At 46.9% G+C, this 17,623-nt stretch overlaps 1 protein-coding gene across 2 annotated transcripts in view; it reads right to left on the bottom strand.

The window, feature by feature from the left end:
• ssbp4 (single stranded DNA binding protein 4) overlaps positions 1–17,623 on the bottom strand; it is a 75,474-nt gene that overhangs the window by 41,056 nt on the left and 16,795 nt on the right. For both annotated transcript variants that reach the window (XM_080832164.1, XM_080832165.1), the window contains exon 4: positions 13,016–13,100. In XM_080832164.1, coding sequence (XP_080688290.1) covers positions 13,016–13,100 — 85 coding nt within the window. The remainder of the gene's footprint in view (positions 1–13,015; positions 13,101–17,623) is intronic.

The following is a 17,623-nucleotide window of genomic DNA, read 5'->3' as shown; positions in this document are numbered from 1 at the left end:
GATTGCACTGACCACACATGAGAGCACACAGTTTGTGCACACATACACACACACACACGCACACACAGAAAGCGAGGACAGGATGAGGGGATATCCTGAGAAGGTGCAATGATATATGAGCAGCAGTCCTCAAACAGCCTGGGTGTGGGGGGTGGGGGCCTGCAGTCCATAATAAAACCAAGGGGGACAGTGTGTGTGTGTGTGTGTGTGTGTGTGTATGTGTGTGTCAGGGTGTGAGTGTGCTCTCATTCATCCAATGAAATGGGTAAAAAGGGAACAACTGCCTGCACAATGGGAACACCGCTTCACATGGGGGCAGTGATCATGAGACCTTGCAGTGATTTTATTCAGCGCCTCTCTGATGTGCCTCAACGGGCCTGAACCAACACAAAGGTTCTCCTCCAGAGACACTGGTGCACAGGGCAGTGTGATTACCGTCCAGTTACACATGGACAGACTCAGGGGTCAGACAAACCTTTGAACGAGCAAGGCCTCTGCTTACTGTGTGTGTGTGTGTGTGTGTGTGTGTGTGTGTGTGTGTGTGTGTGACCTGTGGTGTGTCTGCACAGTGATGGATGGCTTCAGGAACCCCCCTGCCCCAGCTCAGGAAGTCTAGTCTGGGTCACACAAGAGAGCAAACAGGAACACACACAGGTACATACACACACATACACACACAGACCGACAGACTAACACAGACACAACATTCACGCATTTAAATACTTAAACACCCTCACCCGCGTAAACAACACTCAAACACTCAAACATAAGCACACAGTCACACACACACACACACACACACACACACACACACCAAGGTGCAATGGGTAATATAATGTAGCTGGTGTGTGGCTCACCACGATTCAGGCCATTAGGGGGAATAATTGGAGCCCAAATGAAGACAAATGATATGATTGTGGCGGGCGAGCAGCAGTCAATCCGCCTGCTGAAGCCGGCCCATTCAGCTGCATTGATCAGCTCTCTCTGGTCCGGGCCTCTGCACTAAACACAACCAATCAATGCTACTTCACTGATTATTGACCGATGACCGGCCCTTCCTGCTCAAAACAATATGAGACTAAAAAATCCAATGGGACCAAAACAATGCCCGGCCAGAGGTTAGGGGGTTTAAGCGATGGAGAGAGAGAGAGTAAGACATAGCTAGAGGTTTGAGCGATGGAGAGAGAGAGTGAGACATGGCCAGAGGTTAGGGGGCTGGAGTGATGGAGAGAGAGAGAGTGAGACACAGCCAGAGGTTAGGGGGCTGGATTGATGGAGAGAGAGTGAGACATGGCCAGAGGTTAGGGGGTTTGAGCGATGGAGAGAGAGAGAGAGAGACATGGCTAGAGGTAAGGGGGTTGGAGCAATGGAGAGAGAGAGAGAGAGTGAGACATGGCCAGGGGTTAGGGGGCCAGAGCGATGGAGAGAGAGTGAGAGAGAGTGAGACATGGCCAGGGGTTAGGGGGTTTGAGCGATGGAGAGAGAGAGAGAGAGACATGGCCAGAGGTTAGGGGGTTGGAGAGAGAGAGAGAGAGAGAGAGAGAGAGAGTTAGACATGGCCAGAGGTTAGGGGGTTGGAGCGAGGGAGAGCGAGAAAGAGAGAGAGTGAGACATGGGCAGGTGTTAGAGGGTTGGAGCGAGGGAGAGAGAGAAAGAGAGAGAGTGAGACATGGGCAGGTGTTAGGGGGCTAGAGCAATGGAGAGAGAGAGTGAGACATGGCCAGAGGTTAGGGGGTCGGAGAGAGAGAGAGTTAGACATGGCCAGAGGTTAGGGGGTCGGAGAGAGAGAGAGAGAGTGAGACATGGCCAGAGGTTAGGGGTTTGGAGAGAGAGAGAGTTAGACATGGCCAGAGGTTAGGGGGCTAGAGCGATGGAGAGACACGGTTGAAAAGGTTGCGGAGGAGGGAAGGGGTGGGAAATGTTTGTTCATTTATTTTTTATTTTTTTTAAATGGTGGATCACAATGGTCAGCAGTTTACTGTAAACAAAAGACAGATGAAATATTCATGTACAGTGGCTTCAGAACATGCGGGCAGATAATGAGGAAGGTGTGCTGGGATGTAGAGCTCTCACCGCATACTGAGCTACACACACACACACACACACACACACACACACACACACACACACACACACACACAGAAAGATGTTCACGTGCACACACACACAAGCACGCTGGTGGTGATTATGGAAGAAAGGAGGTGTGTGTGTGTTGGAGGAGTGGGGGAAGGGGGTTAACACCCTCTAAAAGTCCCAAACCACTGCTGTATTTTACATACACTGCACAGCGTTACCATGGTGACAAGGGCGATTTCTGGGCCCTAACCCATGAGACTGATAGAGGCAGTACGCTTTTGTGAATGTGTGTATGTGTGTGTGAGAGAGTCTTTTTGTGTGTGTGTGTTTATATGCTAATTTGTGTACACGTAATTGTGTGTGTAACAGAGACAGAATCACAAGCAATAAAAAAAAAAAATATTTGACTTAAATGTTTAAAGAACTTACACTTGCCATTTGTGTGCCACAAAAGGGGTCATTTTATGCTTTTAAAACCTCTTTGTCCATAAATCATAAACCCCAAATGTAAGAGTTTGTCTCTGCTCAGTTTCCGGTTATTTCTCAGTTATTTAAGAATATCATTCAAATCCTTTCAGAATCTTTCAAGTCATTTTTTGTGACTTTTCTTTAGCCAGAGAAGAGTCCACTGTAAAATACTTCACAGTATTCAGTTCCCTAAAATGGGTATGGAGCCAGAGGACGTGTTTCTGTGACATGTGTTCTGATCAGAGAATCCTCCACATTTTGGCTCTGATGTTTACTGGTGACGGTAATTCTCCCTGATAAATAGCATCGTTAGTTTTGGCAGCTGCCAGGCCAGATGAATTAGGAACAATTACACACATCCTGTGGCCTTAGCTGGATGAAAACACTTTTATTTTGTCAGAGGTGGGGGGTAGGTGGTGGCTATGCAAATGAGAAGGGCACACACACACACACACACACACACACACACACACACACACACACACACACACACACACACACACACACACACACACACACACACACGCACACACAGCATTAAAATGCATGACCATTCATTGTATGTATGCTAGAGGTCCTCATGAGGTTATACCATCAAGATATAACATATAGATGCCTATCCACTAAAAGAGTAATAGAACAGAGAAACCTTGTCAATACAGTGTTGTCACAAAGGGAATCTTAATAAACAATTAAAAGTCACTAACATTTCTCTAGTCAGTCAGTGCCAGGTCAACTGGGGGCAAATTAATTAGAAAATAAACCAACCTTATACATAACTCAACAAATACATAAAAAAATATAAATAAATACACATGTAAACAAATGACAGATTGTGTGAATTCATAAATAAACCAGCCATCTTCCCCAGCTCTGTCTCTGCATTCAGGCTTTTAGCCCCTCCCCCTACCCACTCCCGACAATATGGAGCAGACAGTAATCCTCCTGAGCACTGCAGGGATTAACACTACAGCCTCCCCCAGCTCACACACACACACACACACACACACACACACACACACACCACAAAGCAACACATCACACACAAATACGTCAAAAACCAACAAACACATATAAACACACACTCACAAACACAGCACCACACGCACCTCACATCTACACAAAAACAAAAACCACAAAGTGACACATACACACACACACACACACACACACACACACACACACACACACACACACACACACACACACACACACACACACACACACACACACACACACACACACACACACACACACACACACACACACACACACACACACACACACTGACAAATTAATAAATATCTGAAAGTGAAAGACAGGAATCACACTTGACAAAATAACACACACATGGACACACACACACTCATGGACAAAGACACACACACCCACACACACACACTGACAAATTAATAAATATCTAAAAGTGAAAGACAGGAATCAAACTTGACAAAATAACACACACATGGACACACACACACACACACACACACACACACACACAGAGAATAAACAGTTGAGCTGTGCTTCATAAGGAAGAGAACACTGCTGACCTGCAGGTCAGACATCACACAAAGAATCAGAGTGCTGGCAGGGGTTTTGGATGGTGTGATTTGGATTGTGTGTGATTTTGCCATATGCAACAACGATGAGTCTGAACAGAGAAAAACAGGAGAACAAGAAAGACGAAATAAAAGAGGAAAAGACAGAGAAAAGGGGTTATTGGCACTGACAAATGTTTATGGGCATGATTGTGTTTGTGTGTGCCCAGATGCTTTACTGTGCATAAACCATAAGGTGCCCTGACCTCTAGCTTAGCTAAAAGCAACCTGCTGTCTCCCTCTCTCTGTCTCTCTCACTCAAATACACATACACACAAACACACACGGCACATTAGGAGTTAAATGAGGCGGCCAGTACACCTGAGGATGTCAGCGGGGCTCAGGTCATGGCAGTGTGGACAGAGAGAGAAGAGGCTGCAGCGCGGTTTGACACGCCAGCACATTTTTCCACAATCACTCCTCAACACCAACTGACCATAGCCCATCAGAGAGAGATGGAGGGAAAAGTGAGAGTGAGAGAGTGACAGAGACAGAGTGACAGAGAGTGAGCCAGCCAGTCAGAGATGAACAGACTGGGAGGGAGTGCTTCAAACAGTGCTGAAAGGTAATGGTGCACATTGCACACACAAGCACACACACACACACACACACACACACACACACACACACACACACACACACACAGAGAGAGACACACACACACACACACACAGGAAATGACTCCGCCAGTAGGGAGCAGTTTCTCTACCTCTCACAGCTGCTGGGAGGACAGGATATCACAATAATAATCTCTTTGCTTTAGGCTCACTGTCTGTAAATATGCCCATGGCGACCATAAAATCTCTCTTCCATTTTACCTGTGTGTGTGTGTGTGTGTGTGTGTGTGTGTGTGTGTGTGTGTGTGCGCGCATGCGTGTGAGAGTGTGTGGCTTGGGACTGATGGGACCAATTCCATCCTGACACTCCCATTCCTTCAGCTTCTGCTGCTTTAAGACCAGGAAATGTATGTATACCCAGAGTGTGGAAATACTAAGTTCTGTCTGATTAGTCAGCTATTAAGATTTTGATCCTCCATTTTTAATACTTTTTTTAAGCAACTGGAAATGTTGCATTAGTGATATATAAATCATTAGTAAGTCATATTTAATGTCATAATTCCCAGGTCTTGATTATGTGTGAGCATGGACGAGAGAGTGAGTGAGGCTCCACTTTTATGGATGTATGTCTGTATCTCGAGGTATGTGTATACAGTGAGAAACATTACCTTCAGACACCCACACACACACACACACAAACACACTCACTCACACTGCCTACACACCGTGTTAGGATGAAAGAAAAGAAACTGCCTAGAGTATCAAAGAGGCGTGACATAAATGCTGATGTCAGGGAGAGGACAGGGGTTATGATCATCTCTTCCACTCAGTTCAGAGTCAGTCTGTGTGAGGACCATCTACACGTCAGAGGACAGGAGTTCACCGGAGGTGTATGCGCGCACACACACACACACACACACACACACACGCACACACGCGCACACACACACACACGCACACACGCAGGCAACGCACACACACACACACACACACACACACACACGCACACACGCACACACGCAGGCAACGCACACACACACACACACACACACACACACACACGCACACACACACACACGCACACACACACGCACACACGCAGGCAACGCACACACACACACACACACGCACACACACACACATTTAGCTGGAAAACTCAGCTGCAGTGTGCAGTGTGCAGTGTGCAGTGGCCATGTTTATGTGTGAGTGTGTGTGTGCGTGTGTACATGCTTGTGTGTGCCCAGCTGGTACTTCAGAGCAATATTGGCATGGGTCCTGGCAGCACTGTGACCAGACCATCACACACACACAGACACACACACACACACACACACACACAGAGGGTGCACAACTGGCAATTGCCTCCTCTCAATTAGAGAAAGGAAAACATACATGCAGACAGACCGTTCACGGTGAAAACACCTGGTGAGACTGGGTGCCTCAGTTTGAACCTCAGCTAACAGCTCCCCTACACTCCCTCTCTTCTTCTCTCGCTCGGTCTCGCCAAAGCTGTCAGTTTTGAACACCTCTTCACTCTCTACATCCGGACAGACATCTAGCATGTTTCATTAATGACTTTACTTCCCAGGAAATTCACAAGTTCCACCCCTGAACTGTGGCTCCTTTCATCTGCTGAAGAACTGAGGACCAAAAGCCAGACTCTGTAGCAGGAAGAGGATACAGGTAAGATGCCTCTCCTGCCATGTCTATTCCGTCTGAAGCTGTACAGACAGATAGTTGGAGAGGTATGACAGACTGAACAGTGAAACACGGGCCGATGATCTGTCTTCAAAGCTAGATGTTCAGCTCCTTAAAACACTTTTTATGATGCTGGACGCTACGGAACATTTTTCCTAAGCGTTGTATACAGGTGGACTGCATGCAAATGATTGTACAACATAATTGGGTTCTTAAAAACATTTTAATATGGCGCTTTTCAAAACTAAAGAACTGTAGATTTTTCATAGGGGTGTTTGACCACGGTGATTTTTAATTAGCACGGAAGAGCTGTTCTCACTCCAGGAGGCGAAGGTAAAGAATCCCTCTTGTTCTTACACATATCCCTTACTGCCTGCAGGACTGTCTGGGAGAGCTGGCTGGCTGAGCTGGCTAAGACAGCGCCTGCGGAAACTGGGCTTCCCAGAGGCAGAGGCAGCAGTGTTATTTGCGTTCAGGCAGTAATTTATGCCTGTTCCTGCAGGCTGGGGATTTTTCACAATGATCGCTGCTCTGCGTGGCTGGACCGCGGCCCGACACCGTTGACTTCAGAAGTTGCGCTCGGGATCAGATCAAACACAGGCATGGAGGGGGGAGCTTGTAGCGGTGCATGTTCCAGACAGGAGCACTGGACGGTGTTCACTCACTCAGACACGAGCACACACACACACACACACACACACACACACACACACACACACACACACACACACGAGCAAACGAGAACACACACACGAGCACACACACACACACACACACACTTGGAGTGCAGAGTGGTGGCATTACATTTGTTATGAATGCGGTTTTAGAGATCATTTTCATTTTCATGACAGACTACACTTGAAATCTTAGTGAAGCAAACATCTTTTTGTACCACACTGCACTTTACATTTTCCTAGATGGCCATTTTCAATTTGGCTTTTAACAATACAAGCACATAAACATTTCCTGGCAGCAGTCAGTTTTGGAGTCTCCTACTCCTGAATTTGCCAATGTTGCTAGTTTCTTCAATAATTTCCTAGCACCCATGAAAGACCAGAAACAATCTCTTTTGGGCATCATGCTGGGTATCTAACAGTTTGTGCCATGTTGCCTTACCTATGCCCTATTTGTATTTCAATTTCAATCTGTTTCAATGTTCTTCGTTAGCATGCGTTGTTGACCATCTCCTGCACAAACCAACAGACATGCAGATGAGACATGCCAAATTATGATGAATGTACTCAGCACGTGTTCAGACTTTTCCCAAGAAAGCTGTGGCCAGCAGACACATTTGTCTACCGAAACAGTAGTAGAGAGAGAGAGAGAGAGAGAGAGAGAGAGAGAGAGAGAGAGAGAGAGAGAGAGAGAGAGAGAGACAGACACACACACACACACACACACACACACACACACACACACACACACACACACACACACACACACACACACACACACACACACACACACACACACACACACACACACACACACACACACAATACATTGGAACAATGTTGTCAAATACAAGAAAGATGGATGCAGTGGATACGAATATGCCTGTGGTCCGGGCAAGAGCAACCCTTCAGCACTTGGGGAAGATACGACTAGACTGACTGTGTTCTCCTTGTGCTCTCTTTCTTTCTGTCTTTCTTTCCCAGTCTACTATCGATGGTGTTTTATGGTGCTTTATAACCGTGAGTCTGTGGGGGTCCTGAATATGTTTGTTGTGATGGTCAGGAACTACTGAAAATCAACGGCTGTGGCCAACAGCATTAAAGACTCTGGCAACTCATTGAAAGACACCACCCAGTGTCACTACGCAGAGTAGACAAACACACATACACTTACACAGACACACACACACAAATAAAGAAATTAACAATTATAACAATGTCTCCAAATAAAAGAATGATCGATGCAAGACTAACCAACAAGATAACAAGATCCTACAAGACTGACCATGTTCTTATTGTGCTACCTCCCTCCCTCTCCCTCTCCCTCTCTCTCTCTCTCTCTCTCTCTCCTCACTCTGTTCCCTTCATTTATTCATCATGATTATTATTATCAGTCTTTTTTTAAATCGCTCCAGCATGTCGTCATTCCGCCCCCGTTTCCCTGCTTCCAGGAGGGAGCGGGCATCGCTGGCACCGTGCCAGAGCACTGACTCCACTGGGAGGGAGGGAGAGAGAGAGAGAGAAACAGAGAGACAGAGAGAAACAGAGAGAGGGTGGAGGAAAGGAGGAGGAGTGGGTGGGAGGGGACAAAGACAGGGTAGCAGAAATGAAAAATGAAAGTGTGTGGGTATATGTATGTGTTTGTTTGTGCGCATTGGAAAGAAGGAGAGTGTGTGTGTGTGTGTGTGCATAAGAAAGAAAGAGAAAGCAAGTCAGTCTGATGGCAAGGAGGAGGAACAGTGGCAGGTGAACTACTGAACTTGAGAGAAAGAGAGGAGAGGGAGAGAAGCACAGACTGAAAAAAAAAAACAGAGAGAAGATAAAGACAGGGGGAGAGAGAGAAAGCAAAAAAAGGTGGTAGAGAACACACAATAGATCCTTACATAATGTATTCCCATTCATGTTCCCCTCTCATCAAACTACACCACCTGGAGGGATCACAGACAAACCTAACCCAACCACGCACACAAAAGGATTCAGCATCTCTACCAGCCCCCAAACCACCTGTTTCGGTCCTGGCCGACTCCCCGCCCCTGTGCCTGTTACGTGTCTCAACAATATGCCTCGCCATCAAGCGTCCCACTGACATAACAGTCTCTCGAAAGCAGGAAGTCCCTCTGTCATCGGTCACATCAGCATTACCGACGCTGGCTTGTGCGATGACAGCTAGTGCCTGCTTACACTGTGGAGATTACCATGAAGGACCTGCAGTACTAAACAGAGTGGCATAGACTGCTGTGTGGAGACACGCCATCTGCTTCTGTTCATTATAGCACACATACATGACACTGGGTCTACACCAGTCTTTCTATACCACACTCTCCTGTCTGATGGATGCACTGAGGCGAAGGACACAGTCGAGATCGTGAGCCATCGTCATCATCATCATTAAAAATGGCTATCGGCACTATGGTTCAGGTCATAGCTAAAAAAGAAAAACAGTGATTGTCAATGCATTCGTGGTACTGTATCCGCCTGTTCTGTAATCCATCAGGGTGTACAGCGCAAGATATTTATACAGCGTGGCAAGCCTTGATAAAAAGCCAAAAATGATCCAGGGTAGTGCAGACAGAAACATGAGTCAACGGAGGGATAAAAAAAACGAGAATCAAAAAAACACATCTTCCTTAAGAAGTTCCCAGTCCCACGTGTCTGCGATATTGAGCGGATCATCTGTCGTAAGGCATGCACAGACAGAACATCAGCAACCCAAACACCAATGAGCTGACAGCCCAACAGTGCTCATAACCAACCACTCTCCCCCTCAACCACCCTTGTATCCAACACCATATCTGAGACAGACACACTGAACTGCTCTGGCCAGCCCGTGCTCCCTGCTCTTGTGGGTGAAAGGTCATCGCCATGGCAGCAGTTTGCGTAGGGGTCACGGTGTGATGGGTAAGCACTGAATATTTATGATGTATTAATGAGGAGACAGAACTGGAGTGTGATTTGGTTGCTGGTGATTGGCAGATGCTGATGTTTTCTATGCATATCAAATGAAACAGAAACCAGAAAAGAATGAAGAAAAAAAAAAATCACTGCTAGCATCAGTGACTGGCATCTCTCTCTCTCGCCTCTGCTACTCAGTCAGTCAAGTCAGTGAGACTTTTCATTATGCAGACAGCTCATTCTCCCACTCTTCTCCTCATTCCCTAGAATAAAGACCGATAAAAGCCAGTTTAGTGGTGTGTGCGTGTGTGTGGGTGTGTGTGTGTGTGTGTGTGTGTGTGAGAGAGAGAGCGAGACAGGCAGTGAGAGTCAGATTCCACTACTGCGCCTACTATCCCTGCCATGGTCTTTTAACAAACCACCGTAAACACAAACCCCACACTGAGACACAGATGCCATCAGATGCTGGACAGCTCCAATCACAACAACTCAAGTGTGTGGCCACAGAGAAGCCCCAACATGAGGGAGGGAGAGGGAGAAAGAGAGAGAGAGAATGAGAGGAGAGTGGGAAAGAGGGAGGGAGAGTGAAAGAGCAAGGGAGAGAGAGAGAGAGAGAATGAGAGTGAGTGAGAGTGAAAGAGCAAGGGGGAGATAGAAAGAGTGAAAGACTGACTGAGAGAGAAGTGGAGAGTAAGCCAGGAAGAGGGCCATGTAGTGGGCCTCGGTCTCCTGTGGGCTTGCTGCTTGTGAGTGTTTTTTCTGCTGGCGTGATGTGTGAGGCTCGGGGGACTGGGGCTGTGGCGTTATCAGCGCGCGGGCAGAGACAGAGGCCTGATGGGACGGCTGGTCCGGGGGGAGCAGAGGGGCCGGAGTTAATCAGACAGAGACGGCTCTGGCTCAGCCCCGCGGGAGTTGCGCCTCCTCCTCTCTCCTCACCACCACCACCAGGTCCGATAAGAGTATTCACACATTAGCCCTTTCTTCCCATTGCCCCTCTGACCAGCGCCCCCCCCCCCCCCCACACACACACACACACACTCACTCACAGACAGACAATCAGACAGAGCTGCATTTACTGACTTACATGCACAAACTCATGCGTACACACAAACACACTGTTGCAGGATAATACTCTATGGCCAATGCTAGTAGTTTTTTTTGTTTTGTTTACAGCTGCTACATTGACTGTTACAGTGATTTGAATTCTCCCTTGCTAAGCAGGACCTAAGTACAGAGTCTACAGAGTCTACACCCTGCTCTCCCAGACCTTCAGTGGTTGTATGAACTTTGACTCTTGACCCCACAAGACCATCTACAGAGGTGAAAGGCCAGGCGGAACAAGTCATTAATCCTGAGAGCTGACCTCCTGAGGCCTGGAAATCTGAGGCCAGAAGCATGGCTGCCACTGACCCCGTCTGGGAGTCCAGACACACACACACAAACACAAACACACACACACACACAAAATCTCACACACATCAACATTCTAGGTGAACGCACCACCACACCAACATAGAAACAGCCATATGCAGAAACCAAAATTCCCACATAAAACACCATTTTTTACGGCACTTAAGAAACAGTGAAACAATAACAGAGACAGAGATAACATTGATGGTGATGGTTGGACACTCCCCTATCTATGAGTGTGGGTCTGTGTGTGTCTGTGTGTGTGTGTGTGTGTGTGTGTGTGTGTGTGAGTGTGTGTGTGTGTGGGTGGTCAGTGAGTCGGGAGAAGGCGGTAGTCAACACTAGACACTCCCTCCACCTCTCAGAAGAGATGCATGAAGAGATTAGCAGCATAGATTAATTGAACACACGTCAGATTTAATTAACCACTGCATTTAATTAGCCATGTAATTAATCTTATGGAGGCATAACACGCATAGACACAATAGATGAATGTGAGATTGAAAACTTCTGTCAGCTGGAGAGGGGCCTTAAACACACCCCAATGGCAAAGCCGTCACAGAGTACAGGAGCAACAGAACCCTGTTCCACCAACATTTTCACCAACGTTCTCATCCAAGCCTACTATAGCCAGTCAGCCAGCAGAGGCAGGACACTGTATTGTCTGGGACTTCAGAAAGCCCTCCACGAATACACCTCAAATATTTTAACGCCACTAGTGGGGAACATAAAAACACAGCGGAGTTGATAGCTGGAGTTTTTGTTTGAGATCATAAAACACACTCCGGTGAGCGGCCAGCTAAACTCAGAATGGAGCACGTCTTACATACACCAAGAATGCAGAGAGGAAGAAACGGCAGGCAGCTCAAGCCTCTGTTTATCTGAGTCTAATATGATGGAGGATGGTGGTGGTGGTGGTGTGGGAATAGGGGTCAGCAGTGATAGTTTGCAATAACTGCATCAACAACACATGGAGTGGAGTGATCTGCTGTGAGAGCGCCAACGTGACTAGGATGCCTACTTTCCCTATCGGTGAGTGAGGTCACTGGGGTCAAAGGTCAGGGCCCTAACCCTAAGACCACCCTACAACGGGCCGGTCCCAGCACTGGCTCAGACAGCTGCTTTATTGAAGCCATGAACTGACCGATGAACTGAACTCCGACCTTTCACCTCTGGCAGGCTTTTTAGGTAAACCCTTCGGGGTCAAAGGTTACTGTGAGGAAGTGGGGAGCAGTGGCACAGTGGAACTTCTGTTTGGCAATGGCCTTTGGCAAACATCTCGAGAACACACACAGACCAGCAGAAGCCACATACTCCTTAAATCCACAGGATACCACTCTCACCATTCAAGGTGAGGATACAAGCCACCCAAACCAGGAGGCGGCAACAATAATCTAATAATCTGTTGACACCTCATGACGTACACGGAGCAATCACAGAGCTGAAATCCAAATCCACTCACACTTTTTAACTGGCAAAATGCTATCCCCCAAACTTTTGCTTTGATACAAAAGTGTCCAGGCTGTACTCCCACTTTGACATCAGATAGACCCCAAACTGTGCCAGTGTGCCCCCCACCCCACCCCCAGGCAAGCTCCAAAAGCCCTTGAGTGGAGACAGGTTTAAAAAGAGAACTCACGTAGTCGTGGAAAGCCTTGGCCTCGCTGGAATGTTCACACGTCTCTCGCCGGTCTGGAGCGGCACAGTACAAGTCCCAGAACACACTGCAACAGGAAATAGATGAAAGGCAAAATGAGAAAAAGGAGAGACATCCCAAAATGCAGCAAAACAACACCGCCAATGTACATGGTAAACATTTTTAACAGCTTATGTTGCCACCTAGAACACAGCGCAATATGGCCATAACTAGAGCAGAACCAGGAGAGGAGAAAGCAGTTGAGCAATGGCCCTGGACTTCAGCTGGGCCACACCATCAGTCATCCTCAGGTACCGCTCATCCTGTTTGGCAAGACCTGCAGGTTAGCGATCAATTAAGCGTGATATTTGTTAATTAAGGAAATACAGTGTGTAAAAGGACTGCAGGCCAGCAGGTTTCACTCCAAACGCTCTCTTAATTACTTCATTGAAATTAAGTACCTGTTTAACAGGTCTGCATTAATGGTGCTGCTCTTTAGATATTGATTTACTGAAGAGCTCATCAAATCTGCAAAAGAGGGCGAGTTGCTGGAGAAAAAAAAAATGGGGGCATTTTTCCTCACGTCCTATGTGTGGTACTTTTTCACACTGCGCATTCTTTTTCTCGCTGATATGACAAAATGAAAGTTGTGAAGTGCTTGTAAAGCCTTAGGTTTGATATGACAGACTGCAGAAAGGGCAAAACAGTGAGCTGATGTAAGCTGGTGGCAAACTGACAGGTAAATACATGGCCAATCAATTGCAATTCGTTTGCGGAGGAAGGGACGAGGAAAACAAGTTTCCTGCAGTGAAGGATGAAAGTCTTTCAAAACGCTTGTGCGTTTGTCCTTCGCTTTGTACGCTCAAAACACATGATTAGGCATTGTGGACTGACCAGAGCAAAGTGACGGCACAAAGGCTGTTTCACCTCTAGACTCAGTACCACTCCAGACTTAATTCTTCTCTCTGACCAGCCTTGTGGCCTCTCTATCTGGGCTCCTTGCTGCTCTAAGGAGGCCCCCAGGTCAAGGAGCAAGGGCCGTAGACCAATTCCCTCACTTAGTCTCCTTCCGTGTTTCTGCACATCCTCTGACTGATCTGAGGAAACTCCACATCTGGAAACAAGATTGGACTGAACTGAAGAGGACCTCATTGACTCGCTGAGTGGGAAGTGGAAGTGGCTCCTTTGCCAATGTTGATAGGGGAAGACTAGGAAGAAGTTCAGATGTACTACCTCTAGTAGTGTCCTGTACAATATTGAGGCCAAATAAGGGTGTTATAAACGGAGGGGAAAATGAATAATGTTGCAATCAAAGGCTGTGTATTTGTATGTTCTTCTCTCAATGGTGCCCTTGTCTACCACATTACAAACACAGGGAGGGAGAGAAGTGATTAAGAGTCCGAGACGGACAGAGAAGGTGTACAGGGTACAGACTGACAGAAAAAGAAAGAAAAAGCCTGACTGGTGGGAAGGTCTGAAAGAGAAAAATTAAGTGAAGGTACTGGGCTTGATATTCTCTTCATTGCTAAGCAGACCTTCCCTCAGTGAAAGTGTCAGAAAGCCATCGACTTGCATGTCGCACTCGCATGTCGTTATCTATAAAAAGCACCAAGCCATGTATTAAGATTTTTGGTTTGGTTTTGGTCTGATTATAACAAGTCTGTCCCATGTTACCTACTGGCAGTTAGGTAAAAGTGGGTGAATAAGAGCTTTGTTTGTGACAGCGGAGCTACAGCTACTGATACCATTGATTGGGTTCAGCCCAACACATTCTATCGACTGGCTTCAACACTCAAACCTTCTCAAAATAGCATGGGGCCAGGGACAAGCTTAGTGTGGTGTTGCTGTGAAAGCGGTAGGATGCTGCTGTTTACGTGATGTTGTTAAATGAAACATGTACAGCACATAAAACTACAGCGCAATATGCTCAAACAGCCTCTTAGGCTTTTAAAATATGTACACTCCTGGATTTCATGAAAAGAGAGGGTGAAGTAACCTAGAAGTTTCAGTCTAAAACATCTTTCAGCAAAACGTTATTAGCCTAGATTTTGTATGTGCTATGATACACAAGCTAGAGACAGTGGAGACTTTGTAGTCTGGGTTCTCAACAACAGGTTTGTGTCTGAAGCTCAATGAGCATTAAAACCACTAGGCAACAACCATTATCTCTCAAGCCTTATCAAGAGTCTACAAAACACATATGGATGACGAACACGCAATCCAACACCACAGCCAAGAACAACACGCCATAATATTCTCACACACAGTCCAATAAATGAGCAAATCACACATGCATGAAGATCACCATCAATTCAAATTATTTGTGGTCGAGTGCAAAAACAAACCTAACCATGCACCTTACGGTGCTCAATGTGAACAACCTGTTCCATTAATCCTGAAAAAACAAAACTCGCTATAGAGATAGAGATAGAGAAAGAGAGAATGAAAGAGAAAGAGAAAGAGAGAGTGTGTGTGTGTGTGTGTGTGTGTGTGTGTGTGTCTGCTCATTAGCTTTCCAGAGCTCTTAATAAGACAAAACGATCCAATCAGAGCATAAAGGCAGAGAAACAAAGGCTCCCTGCATCTTAAATGCCCCACTGAAATCTTCTACTCTCTTGACAACTCTGCGATGATGTACGACACAGGGAAAAATTGCACTTAAAACGCAGCCGCCAGCAGTAATGAACTAAATCAGCCACTACGCCATTCCTCAGCAGCTACACTCCCCTCAGACCACACTAATAAACTCCGGCAAAATACAAAGAAGCAAAAAGAGGGAAATAAAGGAAATGAATGCGCGTGCGTTCATTGTGTAAGATCAGACCCAGGAGATAGTGTGTGTGTGTGTGAGGGTGTGTGTGTGAGTAGATGTGTTCGTGTGTGCAGGTATGTTTATATGAGTGTGTGTGTGTGTGTATGTGTGTGTGTGTGTGCGTTAAAGTATTCCTATCTCACACAGGTGCCTGCGTCAAAGGCCACTCACAGGCAGGATCAGATTTCAGTCGGACCTGCACACTTCCTGTGTTTTACCTCAAGAACAAATAAAGGATAGAGTTTTTTATTTAGGGGGCGGGTTGGTGGTGGCTGTGTCTCTTTTGCTTCAGTGTTTTCTTAGCCCCTCACGAAAAAGGAATTTCAGCTGGAAGCAATTTCCAGAGGGCCATCCCCACGTGCACACCAGAGCTGACCGTCTGTGTGGATGTGCAAGCTCAGATGAGGACCAGAGAAAATGCAGACACGCCTGTCCAAACCCCAGTCTGGTGAGACAATCGATCGCCAAGAGGAATTAAAGGGGTGAATGATACAATCAACAATCAGCACCTGCACCCTCTTTCAACAGTCCCTTTATCTCTCCCACTCTCTCTCTCTAGCTCACATGCTCTCTCTTTCTCTCTCTCTCTCGCTCTTGCTTGCTCTCATATCCCTCCGAGCAGATGCGGATCACTGACCACCCCCTCTGACCACTCACACACACACACACACACACACACTCACACACACACAATAAACGCACACACACACACAGAATAAACGCACACACACACACACACACACACACACTTGACCCCCCTTAACAGCCATGCACACACACAAGCACACACACACAGCTCTTCCTAACAGGAAACGATTCGAGACAGGAGAGGGGAGGAAAAGTGAGAGAAGGCGGGAGGAGGAGGAGGAGTATATGAGTGTGTGTCTGTGTGTGTGTGTGTGCGCGTATGTTTGTGTGTGTGCAGGGGGGGTTGTTTAACACAAAGGGGAGGGGGGAGGAATGCAACGGGTTAATCCGTTTGGGGTCTCTTCCGCAAACAAAGGACAGGCCCCAGACAAAGGTGGCGGGAGGAGTGGCGTGTGTTCGGGGGTGGGGGCTTTCCCTTACCATCTGGAGCTTTTGTTTTGGGGGAGGAGGGGGACTTTGGCTGGGGAGGGGCAGTTGGGTGGGTGGTTTGGTGAGCCTCTGTGTCCACGTGCTGGCGGCCTGGCCACGGCCCCTCTCCTGGGTCACGTCCCCCTCACCTCAAGCTTTCCCATCTCAACCCAACCCTGCCTTCACCTCTAGCTCACCAGCTTCTGTCACACTCACCACCATCACATAGTTCCTGAATACCCCTGTAGAATATCTCACTGACTGGAATGTTTAAAGAATGTTAACCATTCTAAGCATGATGTGCTTATGATATGGTGGGCTGTGTCAGAGTCTTCAACAACTTCAACAAAGCCTCTTGAATCACACACTGGATCTCGCATCAATTTATGTCTGACAATTGGATCAATATCGCACAAAGAAAGTTGCTCCCCACCTCTCCGTTCAAGCATGCTAACTATCCAGCTTAGCACACAATTGATGAATTACCTCCACAACAACCTTGCAATTGACTAATTAATTGATTAACATGGAAATAATGAACTCAGTGTTTGGTGAGCATCGGCTAAAGCAAGCATGAGAAAAGCCTATCAATCAAAACCCCTCAGGTGTGAGAGATGCAGACATCATGGTCTGCTTCACCACTAGTTCTGAACACAACACTAAGGCACAGGCCCTCATGATTCAAAGCTAACTGTGACAAGTGCCCACAGAACCGGAAAGGGAGAAGCTAGATGCAGGAAGAG

The sequence above is a fragment of the Sprattus sprattus genome (genome assembly GCF_963457725.1).
Source record: "Sprattus sprattus genome assembly, chromosome: 2".
Taxonomy (NCBI): Eukaryota; Metazoa; Chordata; class Actinopteri; order Clupeiformes; family Clupeidae; genus Sprattus; species Sprattus sprattus.
The sequence above is the reverse complement of the archived record's forward strand: the minus strand, read 5'-3'. Positions and strand labels throughout refer to the sequence as shown.